At 46.2% G+C, this 17,941-nt stretch overlaps 1 protein-coding gene across 8 annotated transcripts in view; it reads right to left on the bottom strand.

Moving 5' to 3' along the window:
• Positions 1–1,181: 1,181 nt before the first annotated feature.
• The window catches only part of NDST2 (N-deacetylase and N-sulfotransferase 2), a 126,844-nt gene continuing 110,084 nt past the window's right edge, over positions 1,182–17,941 (bottom strand). For all 8 annotated transcript variants that reach the window (XM_072339962.1, XM_072339963.1, XM_072339964.1 and 5 more), the window contains 10 exons: positions 15,465–15,650; positions 14,902–15,030; positions 10,032–10,214; positions 9,147–9,243; positions 7,688–7,811; positions 6,860–7,034; positions 6,430–6,600; positions 4,473–4,582; positions 3,281–3,383; positions 1,182–3,094 (listed from right to left, as the gene is read on the bottom strand). In XM_072339962.1, coding sequence (XP_072196063.1) covers positions 2,969–3,094; positions 3,281–3,383; positions 4,473–4,582; positions 6,430–6,600; positions 6,860–7,034; positions 7,688–7,811; positions 9,147–9,243; positions 10,032–10,214; positions 14,902–15,030; positions 15,465–15,650 — 1,404 coding nt within the window. In that variant the 3' untranslated portion in view covers positions 1,182–2,968. The remainder of the gene's footprint in view (positions 3,095–3,280; positions 3,384–4,472; positions 4,583–6,429; positions 6,601–6,859; positions 7,035–7,687; positions 7,812–9,146; positions 9,244–10,031; positions 10,215–14,901; positions 15,031–15,464; positions 15,651–17,941) is intronic.

Raw genomic sequence — 17,941 nt, 5'->3', positions numbered from 1 at the left:
TGCCAAGAATAAGAAAACACTGATACATTACAAAACAATTTCAGGTAATGTCTTCTGTTTAACATTTCCCTTGTCTTGAAAGGTAACTACTTACCGTCAAGTTCCTCCTTTCTAAAAAGCGAGGCAAGAAGATAAAGCTTATTTGCTACTCATTTCCACTGTCAAATTGAGCTGTGAGGGTCATAGCAAGTAAGTGACTATGTCAGGATCAAGCAATCAGTGTGTCTGGCTAAATCAGATAAGGACATCTTACTTTGGATCTAGCCACAGCAGGTGATTTGTTTTTCCATTGCTGTAAGCAGTAAAAAACAAGCAGAGCAATGAAGAAATCAGTGAGGATGGAAGGCCAAATAATGAGAACGTAGAGCTACTCTTGGCTGCCTTGATTGAAGGAGCAGTGCCAGTTAACAGCCCCGACATTCAGTAAGCACCTTCCAAATTTGTTCCAGGTACCTTCACTTTTTTTTTCTTCTTCCAATGTTTGAATCCATCTACTTGAATATTTACCACAGCCCTGAGGTAAAGTGCGAAGTAATTGTGTGAGAGAGAACCTGTAATGGGTTAAGAGAAGGAAGGAAGCTGTGTGTGTAATGGAGCAGCAGTAGCAGCGGTCCTGGGATCCTCCTGTGGCAGCATGTAGAAAATACCTGTTTTGCTGAAGCTGTGTTTGTTTCTGAAGTGCTTGGTAAGGTGAGAGGTGAAAGGCTATTTTGCAATTCTGCCACAACTGTGGCTAAATAACGTTTTGCTCCGGCTTGAATGTAAGGTTCTGTTATCATAGATTACACATGGGCTGCTGGCCAAGGCCACGCAATGGCTGCACATCTGGACAGCAAGGACAGAGCAAAGCTCTGTTTCTGCAGCATAGCAGCTGGGAGTTACTGCAGTAGCTGCGAGTAGCTCAGAATTCATCACTTGTGCAACTCAGCAAGGGTGAGTATCCAACCACAGGTTCTCTGTGCTGTACTGGCTTCTGTGAGCCCCCAGTTGCACATACCAAGAAAGATGTTTTTACTGCACTGTTTGTTACAGTTGCAAAAAGACTTTTCAATTATAATTAAAGCAGACACCTTTGCTGCCCTCTCAAATATCAGCTGTGAGAACTGAACTATGTTTTCTAGGGTTTTTCTTTATCTTTCTACCGGCTTATGGTCCACGACATCACTCCAAATCATCACAAGGAAGAAAAATAAGTAGTACATTTATTGAATCCACTTACTACTACTTCTAGCCTTTATTCAGACACTTGTGCTCAGTTTTGAGAGCCAGGAATTTCTTCATTATCATTCAATGTGAATGATGCTATACATGATCCAGTGCAGGAAGTTGGGCTCTTCTCTCTAACAGGACTGAGAGAGGGGTTTCTAGTCTTTGTCCATTTTTTTTTTTTGGCTGCACAAAATAACCCTTTCCAAGGGCACATGAAATAAAATACTATATTGCATACTATATACATTTACATACAACGGTAAATGCACCATTCATTCAGAAATACACAATACCTAAGGCTCAATGGAAAAGCTTGGTTGAAGCAACTTTTCTCCTCTGATAGGCGAAAAGGAGCTCGTGACAGTTGTGGAAGTTTCCATAACCTGTGCTCACATGGATCCTGCCCCTCTGTGGAACTGCAGCAGTACAGGTCCATCTGTGCCCCAGGAGGGAGGGACAACAGCCCACACAACTTCAGAAGCCCGTGGCTCAGCAACAGAAAACATGTACAGCCATGATGGAGGATTTCCTCTGAGAAAAATTATCCAGCAACTGCACAAGGAGGCACAGCACCATAGTGTACTTAAATTATTGACTATGTGCAGAAATAGTATTCTAAACAAACAGCCCCTTTTGGATACAGAAAACCACATTCTTGCTTAAAATGCTAAGCCCTCTCTGCATCTGTATGTCTTCGTGGTACTTACTCTGGTTTGGGTTTTTTATTTCTCCTTGCACTGCTGGACTGCAGGGGGATTAAACAGGTATTAGCAGACATGGTAGGGGCCCTGGAGCTGTGAGAAGACAAAAAATGTTGCTTTTTTTTTTTTTTTTTTAGAGTTATTCAGACAGAGGGAACTGAACCGTCTGCTTTCAGCCTTATTTACAGTACCTGAGTTTTGCCTCCCCCAGGCTACTGCGCTCTGCTAAGATAGGCCTCCAAAGTGCTCCAAGGGGTCTGACTTACTTACCATTCCTTGGGCATCTTCTGAACTGGCTGAAGGCCCTATAGAGAAATACTTGCCATGTCATCTTTTCCCTAAGATAAGAAATTAATTTGGTGTCAGTGTCTGCAGCTTTGCCTTATCTCCCACTGCCCACTGTCCACTGTACTGCACCAGCAAGGCTGCAGATAAGGAGAGGCAATCTTATACCTGTTACATCTGTCTCCAAGACAGCACAGTCCCCAGCACACACGCACTGTGGCACTGTAAGAAATGGTAATGGCCACTGTACTCCACATGGGGAGGAAAGAGGTGTTCTTGTACCTTGCTGCTGCCAAATAACAGATTACTGGATAAAAGCTGAGGTTCACTGGACTAGATTCCCCTTTTCTTAGGCTGCTCTTTTCTCATGAGTGGGCTCTACATCTTACCTCTTACACCTTTTCTTCTGGACTCAGAGGTGAAAGACATTAACCCTCCAACTAGTGCCCGTTTCAGATACTGAGAAGAGTAATTTAAACATAAAGTGTTAACCGTGCTCTCGCTCCTGCTCAAAGTAGGGCAGGCATTACAAATCCTTCCTGTAAGTAAGAGTCAAAGTGTGACACACCATTAATACTCCAGAATGAGATTTGCACTCCATGCCCCAGGGCAGTGTCAGAAGCAGCAGCCCTTCCCAATGGTGGGGAAAGGCTCCACATGCACATTCTGCTACTGCTCATTTGTCCACTTGTTTTGGCTTGGTGAGAGATGGCATCACAGCACATGTTGGAGCACCACACATCCCAGTGGCACTGGGAACAGGGGAGTCCCTCTCAGCTCCAGCTGGAGTTCTGCAGTTCCTCTCGGAGCCAGGTTGGAAGGGGCTGTCCAAGTCTGTTCATCAGCTTGGATAATTCAATGTTGTGCTCCCGGTAGAAGTCTCTTAGGAACAGCCGTGACTGCATGGAAAAGAAAGACAAACTATATTAGTGTGAAAGAAAATGCTACCCTGTGCGTGTTTCTGTCACTGGTCCATGGGTCATTTCCTATCACTGGCAGTAGGAAAATCCAGGGGGGTTTGCTAAAGCATTTAACGTGTCGACATCTGATCTTCTGCTGCTAACAAATCTGAGAAAGTTACTCACCGAGGAATCCATGTCAGGGTATTTTCTTCCTTTACTCTTTCCCAGGCATTTGGTCTTTCCTCCATCTAACAGCTGGCACCAAAATCCTTTCGCTTCATCAAATCTGAAAAGGACAGCGGTATTTAGAAGATATGGCCACATACCCATTTAGTAGCTGCAGAAACTAAATAGCTCCACAGGTATATCCCAGTTCAATCTTTTGTTTATTATCGTGATTTATTTTTTTATCTGAGCAATTCAGGCTGCTGTTCTGTTGTTGTGTTCAGCACTTGGCTACTGTGATGTCCTTCTGCAAGTGAGGCTTCCGAGTAATCACATTTCCTTAAATCTGAACACCCCAGGGCAGCCACGTGCCACTCCTTCGGAAAATACCCCTAGGAGGAGGAGGCCTAAATTGGTACTCCTATCCTTACTGTTAAAGGAAGAGCAATTGCAGTGTGCCTACACAAATACACAGGCACACCTATTACCCTCAGCTAGCATAGGCTGAGATGGCAGAGCAGCTGTGAAAAGCCAGATTTCAGCAGTAAAGAACAATATTCCAGATTTCCAGTGGACTTGCCACTGAAGACTGATACCAACTCAGTTCACCTTCAGCTAGCACTTAATCAAATTGCACTGTGGAGAACATCATAGTAATGGCTGACTAATGGTCTTCAACTTGGTAGCAATGAGGTACTGCCTCTGATAACAATTCCTCAGACAGCACTCGGCTGGCAAGTCCACATCTTCTGTAATAACAGACTCTATCTCACAACTGTGTGATGTGTCCCTAAATCTCCACTGAGGTGAAGATAAGAGCAGCCCATCATTCATTTTTATCCCGCATTCTCTGCTTTCTGCCAGGTTCGAGGTGTAACAAACACAAAGCATAAGGAGCTTTAATAGTTTCAAGCACCTTTCCTGAAACCACAAAAACCAAATCAAAACCACTGTAATTACTTCTGTGAGCCACATCATGCCTCTCCACCATGTGCCAAAAAATAGCCCTTCCCTTCTTATTTCATTGGGCCAAGATATGAGTCCAATCTAGTGTCTCACGGCATTCAGACACAGCCACCTAAATTCATTTAAGGTTTAGACATACTTCTGAAACCTTGGCAGGCATTGTGGTGGGAGACAAGATATGTTGTTCCAATCAATTGCTTATTGTACCACACTTGGCTAAGAAAGTAGAAAATGACTTCCCTACCTTAGGGCCTGAGTGTAGTTGAAGAGTGGTGTAACTCCCAAGAACTTCTGGATGTTGTCCATCACAGAGGCAGGGTTGTGTCTCAGCTCCTGACCATCCACAATGAGAATCTGAAATAACAGCAGCCACCTTAACCTCCAACAGCTTGTGTTGAGCTTTCCAGCTCTCAGAACTGTCCGCTGCCTTCATTCATATGAGCAGGCTACTGCTGTCTGCTTATTCTGGAGCCACACAATAGAGGAGGATGTAGCAGAGAAGTTACAACAAGAGCCACAAGTACAACAGGATGGTAAATTCCAACAGAGTTTGTCTAATAATTTGTCTCTGTCCACCCTCCCCTGTAAGCCAGCACTGAGGCCCAGTAACAGCATTATTTACAGACTGCCTTGTGCGTCCTTTTTTCAGATGTCAACCATTATGTCCAGCATTCTTCCGTAACCAAAGCTTATTCTCCCGCTGCACATATAATAGACAATAAAGAACAGCACTTTGCTGAGATGCCAACTGTTCTAAAGAAAAATCATCACATGCACTGAAGTCTGGGGAAACGTAGAAGTCCCTGACCCTTAGCAAGTGTAGGAATGGTGTGCCAGTGCAAAGCTAACGCCACAAAGAGTGGCCATAGAATGCAATTTTCTTTCCCTTTTTCTTTTTTAAAGTGCCCACCCAGTTGGTGTCCCTGGCTCTATTATTCCACACATCAGTGACCTCCAGGATTAGTAAGGCAATGAGATTGAAGCCCAAGAACGTGACGGTACATTTTATGTAGGAACAGTCAACGTCTGTTTGCCTGCTCCAGCTCCACAGACATGGAGGAACACACACAGTAAGCAGCTCCTGCATTAGTTTTATGAAAGAGGCAGGCTGAGCTATTGATTTAATTCTTAATTCTCACACAAAGGAGGCACGGGTTGCAGAATTAATACAATAACTTCTGGCTACACATCGTGCTGTCTTGAAGGATCTACTCACCACAACTTCTCCTTGCAATGTGGCACCAATCAGTTATTCTTCCTGCTAATTATTCCATGACGAATAGCTGAACTGCAGTAGTCTTACTCTGACAGTAACCAGAGATATAGGTCTCTGATTTATTTTCCCTTCTCTCTAATTTTAGTCTTGGCAGATCTATCATGTACAGTTACTGACTGCCAAGGCAGCAATCTCAAGAGACTAATGGGCATTGTGAGGCTGCTGGAATATAGACTGAGGATAACTGCAGGATCAGAAAGAAATTGAGAAAATATTTTCTGACTCATAATGTCTTGGTTTATAAACGTCTTGGGAATTTTGAGACAGAAATGGTCTGTAGCGTATATTAACTGACCTTTTGCAAAGTTAAACCTCTGCAGACAGCTAAAGGCTTCACAACATGGAAGCTAACAAGTGGCAGAGGCCAAGAGCTTCTCTTTAAAGCTATGAAACCAGAGCAAGTGGATGAACACCAGCTGGGCCTGTAGGGGGTCCCAGGGCTGCAAGCTGCCCAGATGAAAGGAAGGGAGCTCCGATACGGCTGTTCTGAACCTCTCAAGCCCGTGGGGCTGTCTGAGAGATCACAGAATCATCTTGTAGTCATTTACATTTACAAATACAGTAAAGGGCAAAATTGAAGTATTTAAGCCTGATTTCTTACTAGTTTGTAGTAGGAAAAGCAAACGGTGGTTCTTGTTCCAAAAGATAAGAGAAAAAGTGAAATGAAAAGAATATAAAGGGACTGAGGAGAAGGGATCTGGGAAAAGAGAAGGAGCAGGGGAGGAAGAGAGAGAGATTTGTTCTCTGCTTCTCTGCACTAAACCTAGAAAGGACTCCTCGAGACCAGTTTCTGCTTTGTCACCTTAGTTCTGAGGCCAGACAGCAGTGTTCATCCCCTCCACTCAGAAGTTTTGCATGCTCTCTTCCAAAGTCAGCGTTGTCAAAGCATTATTAATCTATTTCACTCTGCAGCTAAACCTCCTACCTGCCCAGAGGGGAAGTATGTTAGCCAGCGCTCTAGGTGAGTTGAATACCAGCCAGGGAGCAGGCATCGGCTCTGCAGGTTGCGCAGCTCCTGAGGGGCCTGGGATTTTGCAGAGATCACTTGGTAAAAGGTGTAATTGAGTGCCACGGGGTCATTGTGAGCTCGCTGGTGCTGAAAAACATAAGCTGAATTAAGGAGAAGGAAAACAAAGTTCCTCCCTCCCCGTGCTATCTCTGTGCAGACTCCATGGACTCAATACAAGCAGCCACCACTGCCTTTGTATGTAACTCTGTCCATGTCTCCAGCCTGCTTCATCTTTCCTGGCTTCTCTACAGAAATAGAACCGTGGATTTCTGCCCCCAGGCTTTTTGCCTCACCCTACTGGGATATTTCTCGAGTGCTCACCCACAGAACAGTACAGAAAAGTTACCTGATACCATGAGTAGGCTCGGTCTGCAGGGTTGATCAGAACAGTAATGATTTTGGCTCGAGGAAGCAGGGCTGCACCACGTTTTGGTACTACCTCTGTGTCAAAGTAGTTGGCACTCTTCTCAAACATGAAGTCTGTGCTGGCATTGGAGGGGATTGGAAAGAATTCCATGTACCTGCCAAATGGACAAGGACATCGGTGAGCTGAGTGGCACAGCAAAGAAATGGCACACAGCAAAATGATGTCTTTGCTTCTCCTCAAGAGAGGAGTAGCAGCATAGTAAGTGCCACAGTGGCTTGTACTCCCTGCCAGATGGAAACACTTTATCATAATTGCATACGTGTACAGGTAAAGGGGAGGGCATGCATGTGGCTGAAAAGAAACTGCAGTCAATGTATGGCATGTAGCGATATTTCTGTAAATCTGAAGGGCTAAGAACAGCAGTATAGAGATCCTCCTTTCTGTCCTGCATGCCCTAACTCAGAAACCACAAAGAACTTTTAAACAAGCACACTGTTGCCTGTTTTGCTTGTCAAAGGAGAAGAAATCTCGTGATAGCAGTGGATTCAACAAAGGCCCTCCAATTTGTAAAGCTACATCATGCCCCGAGGTATCTGCTGGGGAGCAGACATTAAGATCAAAACCTACCTGGCCTACTCTTGCAAGCAAGCATTTGGGTTTGGCAAACAGAGAACATGTGCTGAGCAGTTGCAATGAAAACAGTAATGGAGAAGCTACTCAGAGGGCTGAGGTGGACATACAGGCACATTCAGGGCAAGACAATACGGGTGCAACTTATGACAGAAGAACACACGTCAGGATTCTTACCAATCAATTCCTTTATGATAGTTGGGTCCATTAAAAAACTGGATCTCCTCAAAAGTGGATGGGCTTGGGAAGTTACTGGTGACAGCTGGATGCATGGTCAAGAAGAAATGCACAGCTGTTGTGCCTGCAACAGGAAGAATTTAGCAGGACCTATCACACATACTGTTTGGCTGAATTTAAAGCTTTATCTACACTGCAAAGCGCAGACCCCCAATGGACACACACCTACCATACACAGCTAACCCCACTCCTCATGCAGGCTACAATAGCAGAGACAACAAGCACTTTGAGCATGGCTCAATAGTTCAGTCTCAGACTTCAACTCATGCAGCTGCTTTAAGTCACCTTGGTAGCACAACTGTCACCCATGTCAGCTACGTTGTGCTCTTGACGCAGTTGGGCTGTTCCCATCCTTCTCCTCTCAGTAGTGCAGCCACACCGCTGTGTGGCAGAACTCATACCTGCCAACCAGAAGGTGGCATGGGAACTGCAGGATAATATCACACATTCGGGGAGGAGATGCACTGGGGACATTAATTTCCTCAAATAGGAATTCAGCTAGAGATAGCATGGCCTGAATCTGCTGTGGATGTTTTCCCTTTGCCCAGTCAAGCCTGATAATCCTGCTCTGCCCCCAGCTGCAGGGCTTCCACAGGTCAATAAATCAGATGCCAGGACAAGGTTTTCTTACTGTGCAATTGCAAGCAGCCTGGGCCATGATCCAGAGGCCCCATGCTGCACACACACCAACAGAGCTTCACAGTGACACAAGCCAGAGACAGCAGTTTGCCTGGGACAAGCCTCTTGCTGTCAGGATCACTGCTGGGCTGGTGCCTGCTCTTTCACTGCACTACAGAGAAAGCCAAGGTCTGAAGACCTGGCTTTGGCTGAAGAGATTTTGCTCTCTTCAGGCTAGAAGGGACTCCTTGGACAGTACACACAGATAGTCATGTCACTGCCAAGCACTACGCTGCAGCAGTTAAGGGGTGGTGACAGAGGTCGGACAAAAGAGGATCTCAGCCTCCTACTGACAGTGACATGGAGTGTGCAGCCAGTACGGGGATCTGTCACAATAAAGGCACCAGGGGACATTCACTGTAACCTTTGCTAAGCATGTGTTTAGTCCTGCTGACAGCTTATGTTTTGTGGCAGACTAGGAAAGGTCACAGTTTCTTTACGCTTGTGTGGGAAAGCCAGAACACAACTCTGCAGGTAGGGCTTTTCCCTGCAAATAAGGACTGGTGCAAAGAAAGTGTCAAGGCTCGAAGCAACAGACCTGCCAGATTTTGTTTAGAACAAATCTGAGATTCTCTGAAATGTCCTCTGTGGACATTTGGCAGATTGTGTGAAGGGCAACAACACGGATCTACAACATCTACAACACAGACCTTTCCAGCTCTCCTCTCTGGAGGAAGGAGATGAAAGACGCAATCTATTTTTAGATAAAGTATTCACATACCAGTTTTCTGAGGTCCCACAATGAGGAACTTGGGGAGACGATCACATGTTTTCTCTTTGGACCAGATATCCTTGTGCCTCTTATCATCACAGGGATTCTGCAGCGTAAGTGATGGGATTAAGCATTAGTGCCGGAGCTAATGAAAAGGGGAGGAGAAGCTGGAAGGCAACCCTCTAGGGAAGATGCTATTAGCATAGGAGGAACACTTCACAGCCACACTGCTGCTCTGCCAAGCAGCGAGAAGAGTCAGATAAAAGCAGGAGGGAACATTTTTCAAAAGCCCAACGCGACCCAGAAGCCAAAGTCCCTCCGAGAGCATTAACCACTGGACTTGCCCTGTGTAGCCACACTGGGCTGGGCCACCACGATAGTACAGCTCAGCACCTGTGAACTGCTGGCTGGCAGACAACTCTATCGCCTTCGGTTAATTTCATCTGCTCATTATCAGGCAGAGAGCTGCTGCTCTGGGATAAAGCGGAATAAACATGTTTTTATTTAATGAACATGAATTCTGTGGTGTGAGATTACTTTAAGATTAATCATGTTAACATGCCTGCAAGCTTTTCCAGCAACAAACAGGGCTATTCCTCATACGCTTAGCATTTCACAGCACTTGGCTCTATTGAAGCCCTTTAATGACCCAAATGTCTGCAACCCTCCTTCCAGTCATTATCACCAGCCGTCCCTGTCCCTAAGCTCACACCATTACCCCCATCCCTTCCGCTCTGTAATTTGCCCCTTGCAGCCTGAATTCACAAAAGTGATTAGGTGACCTAAAACCTTTGTGCATTACCGCTCCATGCTCTGGATCAGCAGTTTCTCTGCTTTATAGATGGCACACAGCTCTAGGAAAACCAGCAGGAGCGATTAAAACAGTTTTCTCACCTGCCACAAGGGATTCTTCTCCTGGGGAAAGATTTCAAAGTACTTCTTTGCAAGCTGGACTGGGGGCAGCGTCTGCAGGCGAAGGTTGGTCCAGCACTGCACAAACTTGACCAGGCTCTCAAAAGTGTACAGTCCCAGGCGGTCGTTCCCATAGTTAGACAAGTGGGTCATGAAGATGCTGATCTGAAAATAAGGACACGGGATACTGCTCAATCATGTAACAGTATTGTTTCCTCTTGACTTGACTGTAGTGTCAAGGAAGAGGCTGTTCACACCTCAGACTGCCCTGACTTCTGGGCTGACAAACACAGCGTCTGCGCTGATGAAAAACAACAGAAATTCAGTGCTTGCAGAGCAGCAGAAACTGAGAAGGGACACGCACTTATCAGTACCCCCTGGGAATGGTGGTAGAGGCTGAGCCCTGTCTGAGAGTCCAGAATAGACTCAAAATCCCATTCTAATGGCTCTGGGACACTGAGGGGAACCAAAGGTTAATCAGTTACCCTCTCCTAGTCAAAAACTTCCAAAGCCTGTCTTATCACAGTCATATCATAGAATCATAGAATGGCCTGGGTTGAAAAGGACCATAATGACCATCCTGTTTCAACCCCCCTGCTATGTGCAGGGTCACATGGAAGAATGGGAGCTTCCCCGTCCATCTCCAAGCACCCACTGCTGAACCCTGATGGTGCCAGATGATGTCAGCAGGCAACACCACAGTGCACTGGCAGGGAACAGGAGTGGCCTTCCCTCTCACAGTATGGAAGAACAGAAGGAAGGAGGATACAGATGCCACTGGATGAATACAACTGCTGGCAGTCCAGATGCCTGAATTCAGTCTCCTGCCCAGTGGTACATGGAGTGGTCTCAGTGCAAACAGGGGTACTTCTGCTATTTTGTGCCAAAGCATCCCCAAGGCACTGAAAAATAATCCTACCCAAGAAGTGCTCACACACCAAGGCCTTTGAATAGGCAACAGCAAACAGTGGTAGCACTAACACACAAGGAAGCTGAGCAGAGTTAAAGATTTATCACATTTGTTTGCCTGTGAATCTTTCACTTCTGGTTTCCCACTGAGCTGACAGAGGAGCCTGCCAGGCAGGTTCTGGTACATACCCTTCAAAGAGCAGTGCATGCACTTGGTGCTGCTGTGTTAAAAGGACATGCTGCAGGATTGAGTCCAGAGAGTGGTGGTGAATGGCTTAGTGTCTGCATGGAGACCAGTGACGAGTGGCGTCTCCCACGGGTCAGTACTGGGATCAATACTCTTTAGTATCTTCATCACTGACACTGACAGTGGGGTCAAGTGTACCCTCAGCAAGTTGGCCAATGACACCAAGCTGTGGGGTGCAGTGAGCACGCCAGGCAGATGGGATACCATTCAGAGGGCCCTGGACAGACTTGAGGAGTGGGCCCAGGAGAACATCACAAGGTTCAACAAGTTCAAGTGCAAGACCTTACACCTGGATCGAGGCAACCCTCATTATCAACACAAGCTGAGGGATGAAAGGATTGAACACAGCCCTACTGAAAAGGACCCGTGGATACTGGCAGATGGCAAATGGACATGAGCCAGCAGCGTGCCCTCACAGCCCAGAAAGTCAGCCCCATCCTGGGCTGCATCAGAAGAAGTGTGGCCAGAAGGGAGGAGGAGGTGATCCTGCCCTTCTACTGTGCACTGGTGAGGCTTCACCTGGAGTGCTGTGTCCAGATGTGATATCCTCAGCACAGGAGAGACACGGATCTGTTGGAATGCATCCAGAGGAGGGTCACAGAAATGATTCAAGGGATGGAACACCTCTCCTAAAAGGGCAGGCTGAGAGCTGGGGCTGTGCAGCCTGGAGAAGAGAAGGCTGTGATGTGACCTGATAGCAGCCTTTTAGCCTTTTAAAGGGAAGCTACAGGAAAGAAGGGGACAGACTCTTTAGCAGGGTCTGTTCTGACAGAGCAAGGGGAAATGGCTTCAGGCTTAAAGAGGGTAGGTTTAGGTTGGATGTAAGGAAAAAGTCTTTTACAGTGGGAGTGGTGGGGCACTGGAACAGGTTGCCTACAGGTGTGGTTGATGCCAAATCCCTGGAGACTGTCGAAGTGAGGCTGGGTCAGATTCTGAGCAACCTGATGGAGCTGTGCATGTCCCTGTTCATTGCAGGGCAGTTGGGACTAGATGGCCTTTAAAAGTCCCTTCCCACTCTAAGGACTCTATGATTCTTCAGTTCTAAATACAAGACAGCAAAACACAGAAAGATCTGGGCCACATTGTGGGGAGAATCAGAAGACAAACTGATGTATACCATGTTGTCTTTTGCCCATTTCTGAGAGACACCAGGGAGGTGGTGTGACTGCAAAGGGTTGCTCATTCCTTTGGCTTGCTGGTAAAACACTTAGAGGAAAAGTTTGCTGCATAAAGCATCTTTCTCACTGGCATAATCCAAGCAGGGAGGACACCTGGGACACTTGTAGGGTTTTCAGAATAAAAAAACACTTGCACATGACCAAGGCTAGCAATCACATCTCAAGACTAATTGCATTCAGTAACATCTTTATGCCAACCATGCTCACACAGACAATGCTGTCATTTGCAAAGAGCCTCCAGCAACACGACTTACAAGAAGACAAGCCCAACCATTTCCCCGTATTTCTGAGTGTTCAGTCATGCCCTGTAACATATGCACTGGTAAACAAGGCTTGGAAGCTCACAGTGCATTGCCACAGCTACCGTTAGCAAAACAGCTCCAAGTAATACTCCTGACATAACCTACATTCAGTTCCTGTCTCTTCCTCCCTCCCATCCACACTCAGTAACACAAGACTAGCTCAATGGTCACACAGCTTTCCTCTCTCACTCCCTTTCACGATCAAGAATGGCATGGAAATGATCAGAAATGTCCTTTGCTTCTGGGAAACAGACTGGGCACAAGGCAGCCTGTCCATTAAACATCAACAACTATTCTCTTTACTGACAGATCTTGTTCGCTAGTCAGAAGATCAAACATCATCTGTTTGCACTGTGGAGTTAATCACATGCACACAGGCTTAGAGACTCCTGCGTGTGTACACCCACTCAAAGAGAGCTGGAAGCACCAGAAAGGATTGAGAGACACTGGTCCAAGTCTGCTGCGGATCACTGCTGGGGCTGCGGGGCTGGCCAGCTTTCTATCAACTCTCTGAGATGGCTCTATCAGAGTGGGAGGAATACGAGAGTCTGAATCACTGTACAATGAGAAGGAGCTTACAGCACGGTCCTCCACTGCTGACAGAGACAGAAATGCTGCACTGCCAAAAGGAAGGGAAAGCGTAAACATACAAAATGTCTGAAGGCATCCGAGTTTTGAAAGTCAAACAGCCAACAGTGTAACTGGCAAGTAAGCCAACCCTGTTCCACAGCATGATCCTCCCAAACTTTTTTGGATCACAAATCACTCTGTGATGCAGCCAGAATACATTGCAAGGGTTTTCTCACTACCAGGGTTCCAAGGACTGGAGAAGCACAAAGCTCTAGGAAAAACAGAAAACAAAAAAAAAAATAAGCTCACTGAGAGAAGTTTGATTTCCTGATCCAGCGGGACACTGCAGCTCCAACCAAAAGAGGCTGAAGCTCCATATTCAGCCCCACAGTCAAGATCCAAAGGAAGCGTGAATGAAAGAAAATATCGTGGTAAGTGCAGTCACTGATGTTGCATGACAAATCCTACAAAACAAGTACTCAACGACTGTGACCAATACTCCATGGCTCACACCTAATCAGAAACAATCTGCTCTCTCTTGGATTGACTTGCACAGTTTCTTCCCCAAACTTGGGCACTGCTGGAGAAGATATATAAAGGAGAAGAAAGAAGGCAGAAACTTGGAAATTCTATGAAAGGAGAAGATTAAACATCAGGAATGACTATGGAAGTAGACATTCCAAAAATCACTATCTAAACATGGCAGGGTAGAGCTCATTCAGATAAATGGATGACAATAGGTGCCAAATCAGCTTTAAAAAGAAACAATTTCGGGAGAATTGAGAAGGCTATCATAGATATGATCAGACAAAAAGAACAGCAGCCAATAAGCATGGAAGTGAGGGAGTGTGATCTGCAGTTGGACAGGGCTACAAAGCTTAATCTCCTACCCAATTAGGATTTAAAAGAATGACTGAGTTTTTTGGGTTGTTTTTTTCTTGTCTTTTGACACCTAGCACATTGTCCTAGCTTCAATGGGAAGTGAGGAATATGTCATTTGCCTTCCACTGCTGAGAATTAAGAAGGGGCTGCGTAGTGTTGAAGGTACTACAGCAGCTCAGTGTCTTGATGGAACCGATAGGCATTAAATGATAAACAGCTGCATCAGACAAAGATATCCCAAAAATGCCTTAGGGTGACAGCTATATCACAAAAAACAGCACGCACTAATTGCTTCCAGTATATACATTCTGAAAGCATGGGACGTACACTGCTTATGAAAAGCCCAGAGAAAGCACTTATTCAGAATGAAAATTCATCAGTGAGCCTGGGACAAGCCAACAGGAATCAGATGCGTGTGGGACAGGAGGCACATCTCACTGGTAATTCTAGAAGGTGCAGCAGTGTAGGTAACACCCACTTCATGCTGGGCCACGCTCAGCACATCACCTTGGCTCATTTCTACATGTGGCCCATTGCACTTGCCAACACTCAATACTTCCTCCTTAGCAGTGAGTAAAGCAAAGCAACCTTAAGTAGCCACGACTTCCTCAGCCCCCTTTTTCACATCTCTTTAGCCTCACACTGGAGATACCCACACTGCAATATGTTATTACACTGAATCCCCTCTAGGATCCACTACTTTCCCACATCATGTGAATAAGCTGAGACACTGACACATTGATCCCCCTTGCAGATGAGCTTACCGGGTTCAGGAGCACTGTCAGGAAGAGTTCACCCCCACGAATGCTCTTGTCCAACTCCTTTGAGCCACCAGGATATTCGTTATAGAAGATAGTGTGAGTAAAAAGGCCACAGGTCTGTCGAGGCAAAACCTGACAATATAGAAGACAAGTTAGGTATGAGGCAGATGCAGTAGAAATCCATATGTGAATGTGTCTAAGCAGTTCTTTAAAGATCAGTATGAAGAATAAGGGATATAAGTAACATAGTTTCAGGACTCTTTGATATTCTTTCCAGACATTTACTTAGCACAGTGCAAACAAATAAGCGAGTGGGACATAAATTTAATCTTGTCATGATTAATTTTGCTGTCTGTTCAGTACTGACCTCTGAATTCTACCAAGAAACAACAGCAAAAAACCTGTCTGTAGCCAAGTTCCTTCTCTTTATTTCAGTTAATAATTTTGGAAATACGGATCATACTGAGATTAATGTTTTTGCTGCAGGTCATTAGATGAGCATCCCCTGGGAAGGAAATGTGTGCTGCTCAGGAGCCCGTGGGCTCTGCTCCCCCAGCTGTGCTCACCATGATTCCATTATGAATGAATCCACGTCGGTACCGGGCAGGTCGCAGGTGTGGGTATTCCTCTGTGCTTGTTACTTGGATGCTCCAAACAGATTTCCATGCCTCATAGAGTTGTGTGTGGACAGGATAAACCCCAGAATGATGGGGGGCTACAGCATAGCCCAAGTCTGTGGGGATTCCATGCTCCTGGAAGCAGAATACGCAGCTTGATCATTCAGTATTTAACTATTATCTTTACTAAGGATCATTCAGCAACAGTGTCCAAGGTGGAGTGTCAAGAGGACAGAGTAAAAAGAAGTCTCCCTAGACTGGGAAACTTGAGATACTTTTTGCATTATGTATCTATAGAAATAGGAAGGGTGATTCTGTGCCAACAAGAATGTTCAGCATTTGGAACAGCTGCTGCAAGAACAGTCTTGTAGCTTTGCAGGTGTGCCAAGTCAGATTTTCAAAGCCTCAGGTCAGGCTCCTTGGTTACTACAAATGAACTAATCAATGCTGTTAAGTCACACATCTCACATCCACAACACCTAGGTCTGAGTCACTGGAGCAGGAAAACAAAATTTCTTTAACTGACACAGAAGGGAAGAAGGCAACAGCTGGGGCCTGCCTTGAAGATAGCAATTCAAAGAAAAGCAGGCACGAAACTGGTGGTTGTTGAGGCTGAAGCTGCGGGGCTCAGAGCTACACTAAAATTACAAGAGATAGCTGAATGCCATGGTTCTTAATTCCACTATGTGGTTCTGGTAACAGTGTGAATGATGACAGCTCTGCCCTGGTGGTACACAATAAAACCAGAGCCCCTAAATGAAGCAACAGCCTTCCCTTTCCACTGCTAGCTTGTTTTATGTTAAATATGTATAATTGTGTTCTGTGCTTTTTCTCTCTTAGCAATAGACTACAATGTTACTTAAGCACAAAAAGAAGATTAAATTGTTTCTATAATGCTGCAACTGTACTCTGAATTCAGGATCATTCCAACTCTGCATGTGTCATGGGAACGCGAGACAGCAGCTTGCTATTCCCAAGGGGATTACTATCAACAGAACCAAACTAGGGGTGAAAAGGACACATCTTTTCAGACAAACACACACGCTGTATTCAACTCTGCTGTAAGCATGAAGCAGACATTGTCTATGTAATGCAACTGTCTATGTAATGTTCAAGGTTTCCCTCCTCCTCTGCCAAAACCAGAGATTTTCCCCTGGACTTCCTAGATAAGTGAGGGGGGTGTTCTGGTAACGGGGGATGCTGAGAAGGCGGAAATACTGAACGCCTTCTTTGCCTCTGTCTTTAGTGAAAGGGCTCTCCCCCAGGAATCCCAGTCCCCGGTGGTTGATGAGAGAATCTGGGGAATGGGAGATTTCCCTTTAGTCAGGGAAGAGGTGGTCCATGAGTGCTTAGGAAACATTAATGTCCATAAATCCATGGGACCTGATGGGGTGCACCCGCGGGTGCTGAGAGAGCTGGCGGAGGTTATTGCTAAGCCGCTCTCTGTAATTTTTCAAAGGTCTTGGAGAACTGGGGAGGTGCCTGAAGACTGGAGGATGGCCAATGTCACCCCAGTCTTCAAAAAGGGCAAGAAGGATGACCCGGGTAATTATAGGCCAGTCAGCCTCACCTCTGTCCCAGGGAAGGTGATGGAACAGCTTGTGCTGGATGCCATCTCCAGACAACTGGGAGAAAAGGAGGTTATCAGGAGTACTCAGCATGGGTTCACCAAGGGGAGGTCGTGCTCGACCAACCTGGTGGCCTTTTATGAAGATGTCACTAGCTGGGTGGACGGGGGGAGAGCGGTAGATGTAGTCTACCTTGATTTCAGTAAGGCTTTTGATACGGTCCCCCATGACATCCTTATAACAAAGCTGAGGAAGTATGGGATAGATGAGTGGACGGTGAAGTGGATCGAGAATTGGCTGACTGGCAGAGTGCAGAGGGTTGTCGTTGGCGGTGCGGTGTCTGGCTGGAGGCCTGTGACTAGTGGTGTCCCCCAGGGGTCTGTGCTGGGTCCAGTCTTGTTCAACATCTTCATCAACGACCTTGATGAGGGGATAGTGGCCACCCTCAGCAAGTTTGCTGATGACACGAAGCTGGGAGGATTGGCTGACACGCCTGAAGGCTGTGCGGCCATTCAGAGAGACCTGGACAGGCTGGAGAGCTGGGCAGTAAGAAACCGGATGAGGTTTAACATAAGCAAGTGTAGAGTCTTGCATCTCGGTAGAAATAATTGCATACACCAGTACAGGTTGGGGGAAGACCTGCTGGAAAGGAGCTCTGCTGAGAGGGACCTGGGCGTCCTGGTGGACGACAGGTTGGCCATGAGCCAGCAGTGTGCCCTTGTAGCCAAAAAGGCCAATGGCATTCTGGGGTGCATTAAAAAGAGCGTAGCCAGCAGGTCAAGGGAGGTGATCCTCCCCCTCTTCTCTGCCCTGGTGAGGCCTCATCTGGAATACTGTGTCCAGTTCTGGGCTCCCCAG

This window comes from Excalfactoria chinensis, chromosome 6, assembly GCF_039878825.1.
Source record: "Excalfactoria chinensis isolate bCotChi1 chromosome 6, bCotChi1.hap2, whole genome shotgun sequence".
Taxonomy (NCBI): Eukaryota; Metazoa; Chordata; class Aves; order Galliformes; family Phasianidae; genus Excalfactoria; species Excalfactoria chinensis.
This window is presented reverse-complemented; position numbering and strand designations above follow the sequence as displayed.